This window comes from Neomonachus schauinslandi, chromosome 2 (assembly GCF_002201575.2).
Source record: "Neomonachus schauinslandi chromosome 2, ASM220157v2, whole genome shotgun sequence".
NCBI classification, from domain to species: Eukaryota; Metazoa; Chordata; class Mammalia; order Carnivora; family Phocidae; genus Neomonachus; species Neomonachus schauinslandi.
In genome coordinates this window covers 43,628,242-43,630,655 of record NC_058404.1, presented here as the reverse complement: position 1 = coordinate 43,630,655, position 2,414 = coordinate 43,628,242, and the positions used below count along the sequence as shown (strand labels likewise).

Sequence of the window (2,414 nt, the reverse complement as noted above, 5' to 3'; positions counted from 1 at the left end):
GGAGGGACTGCCCTGGACATCAGGAAGCTCACAGTCGACCCTTCCTGGAGCGGTACCTCCCACAGTCATTCCAAGCACACCGTCCACATGGGGCCACTGTCTCTTACCACGTCCTGTGTGACACTGTGATTGTGGGATTAGAGTCTTCTCTTCTACTAGACTGTGAGCTCCCTGAGGGCTCGGGTTCTGTGTTTTCTAGCTCTGCCTGCCCCTAAAGGGCTCTGCCACGAGTGACTACTCATTCGCATTTACTAAATATCTCAGCAAACTCCTTTAGACATCCTTTCCATAGTTCCTTGCTCAGGAAAGCCCTCTGACCCTTGACCAGCACTATAAGTCATCTTCCAGTGCTGTGATGGGCTCTCATCTAGCCTCAAAATTCATTTGTAGTCTCCTGAACCCTTAAGCTGGGCTTATGCTGAAAACGAACAATCCAGTAAGAACAGGAGACCCGGGAGAACACAGACGGCAGCAAACAGACTGTAACAAAACAGACTGTCAGGACAAAGCAAGGGGATCATCTTCACTTCAATCTACTATTAGCTACTATAACTCCAAAGAAATTGTACCAAATGATTTATTTTAAAGAGAAATCATTAAATTACTAATCTTCATTATCTTTGTTAATAATAATAAAGAATATTTTCTAAAAGAACCCTAACGATTGCTATTCTGTTTTGTCAGAAGAGGGCAGGAAGGAGCACTCTTCCTCCTTAACAAGGAGTCAAGCAACCTGCTGGGGTCTTAACCTGGTGACCCAGGGGAAGACCTATGCCCCCCCTCCATGTGGGAGTGGAGGGGAAAAGAGGGGTTTCCTTCTCTCCTGACAGTTACACGGGGCCAGCCAAACTTCCACGGCATTGTCTATGTATCTGATACTCAGGGGCCAAAAGTCACCTGCCTAAAAATACCTCCCTTGACCACCAATCCCTCCTCCAGCCCCTGATGCTGAAATGCGTGCACTGGGAGGATTAGAAAGTCACTTTCAGGACTAAGGCTCTCTCTGGCCCGTCTCCCATCCTGTGCATGGAGCTTTCCTGAGAGGTATGAAGTGGGTTGTCACATCACTTTCTAAGATGACAGCTGTTTCAATTGGAGACAAGGAGGAAGGGAAGGCAAGATCATTCTGGACCCCTCCTGAGGTGGACTGCCCTGGACATCAGGAAGGGCAGGGCTGGGGACAGGTGAAGGAGAGGTGGGAGGAGCTTTTCACTTTCTTCACAGGTTTGATTAAGGCTGAGACTGTTCTCATTTATAATAAGCTCTGCTTTGGAGGGGGGAGAAAGGAGGAGGGACACAAGGTTGTTTCTCCTGAGCAAATTGGACAGAATATACTAAATTGATCAATTAGAGGAGACCTCTACTTTGAGACAAAAGAACTGTTAACTTTACAGATTCTTGACAAGGTTACTTTAAATAGAAGGCATTCGGCCTAGTCTATCTAAACTGCACTTTTATCTTGCTGAATGAACTGAACTGGCCTCTGACCAGCCTTCAACCCGACAGATAATGGCAAACACACAAACTCTCCTTCATATGGCCTCCACAAGGTCCCCCCACTGCTGGCCTCTCCTGACTCAAGGTCACTCTGGCCAGGGCCGGTGTGGTGTGAGATAACATTCTGGATACCGCCCTGTGCCCCGCAGCAGGCTGTTCCCTGGGCCAGGCGCCCACCCACCCCTGGACTGTATATATACACACTTCCTGGGGACGTGGCCAATCTGGGCCGGAACTTCCCAAGTGGAGGCTGAGAGCACACGCGCCTGACTGAGGTCTTGGGGTTGCCTGGGGGCTCAGAAGGAAGGCAAGGGGCATCTATTTTTCCAGCCCAGGTGACCAGGAAGGGAGGAGCGTGGGTGGGGGGGGCGGTGGAGGGAGGCAAAGGGCCTGGGGAAGGGACCTTGGGGAGGAAACTACTGGGTGACAAGGGAGCCCTCTAGCACAGAAGAGTTTGGGAACTGGGAGCGAACTGGGAACGGGGAGCAGGAAAAATAAACAGGAAGCCATTTGGGGAAAAGGGTTAGGGGCTGGGGCGATCTGGAGAGGAGCTGGGAGTAGGCGCGATCGGGAAAGAGGCCACGCGAAGCAGGAAGGGCTGTGCGGGAGGGGCGCGACGGGGGAGAGGGGAGGCCCGGGAAAGGGCGCCGCGGCCTGGGTGGGGGTCCCTTCCCTGAGGCGGGCCCGCGCCCTCCGCCCGCCCGCCCGCCGGCTCCTCCCCCGGCCCCGCGCCCGCCCTTCCGGCCTAGCCCCGCGCGCCCGGGCCTCCCCGGCCTCACCGCCCCCACGGCCTCCTGCAGCAGCGCCCCGAGCCGGCTCAGCATGTTGGCGGCCCGGCCCGGCTCGGCTCCCGGGCGACTCTGGCGTGCGAGAGGGCTCCCTTGTCACCCAGTAGTTTCCTCCCCAAGGTCCCTTCC

At 54.6% G+C, this 2,414-nt stretch overlaps 1 protein-coding gene across 2 annotated transcripts in view; it reads right to left on the bottom strand.

The window, feature by feature from the left end:
- FHIP2B (FHF complex subunit HOOK interacting protein 2B) overlaps nucleotides 1-2,344 on the bottom strand; it is a 15,905-nt gene extending 13,561 nt beyond the window's left edge. For both annotated transcript variants that reach the window (XM_021699031.2, XM_021699032.2), the window contains exon 1: nucleotides 2,277-2,344. In XM_021699031.2, the coding sequence (XP_021554706.1) occupies nucleotides 2,277-2,321 (45 nt within the window). In that variant the 5' untranslated portion in view covers nucleotides 2,322-2,344. The remainder of the gene's footprint in view (nucleotides 1-2,276) is intronic.
- Between the last annotated feature and the right edge of the window lie 70 nt (nucleotides 2,345-2,414).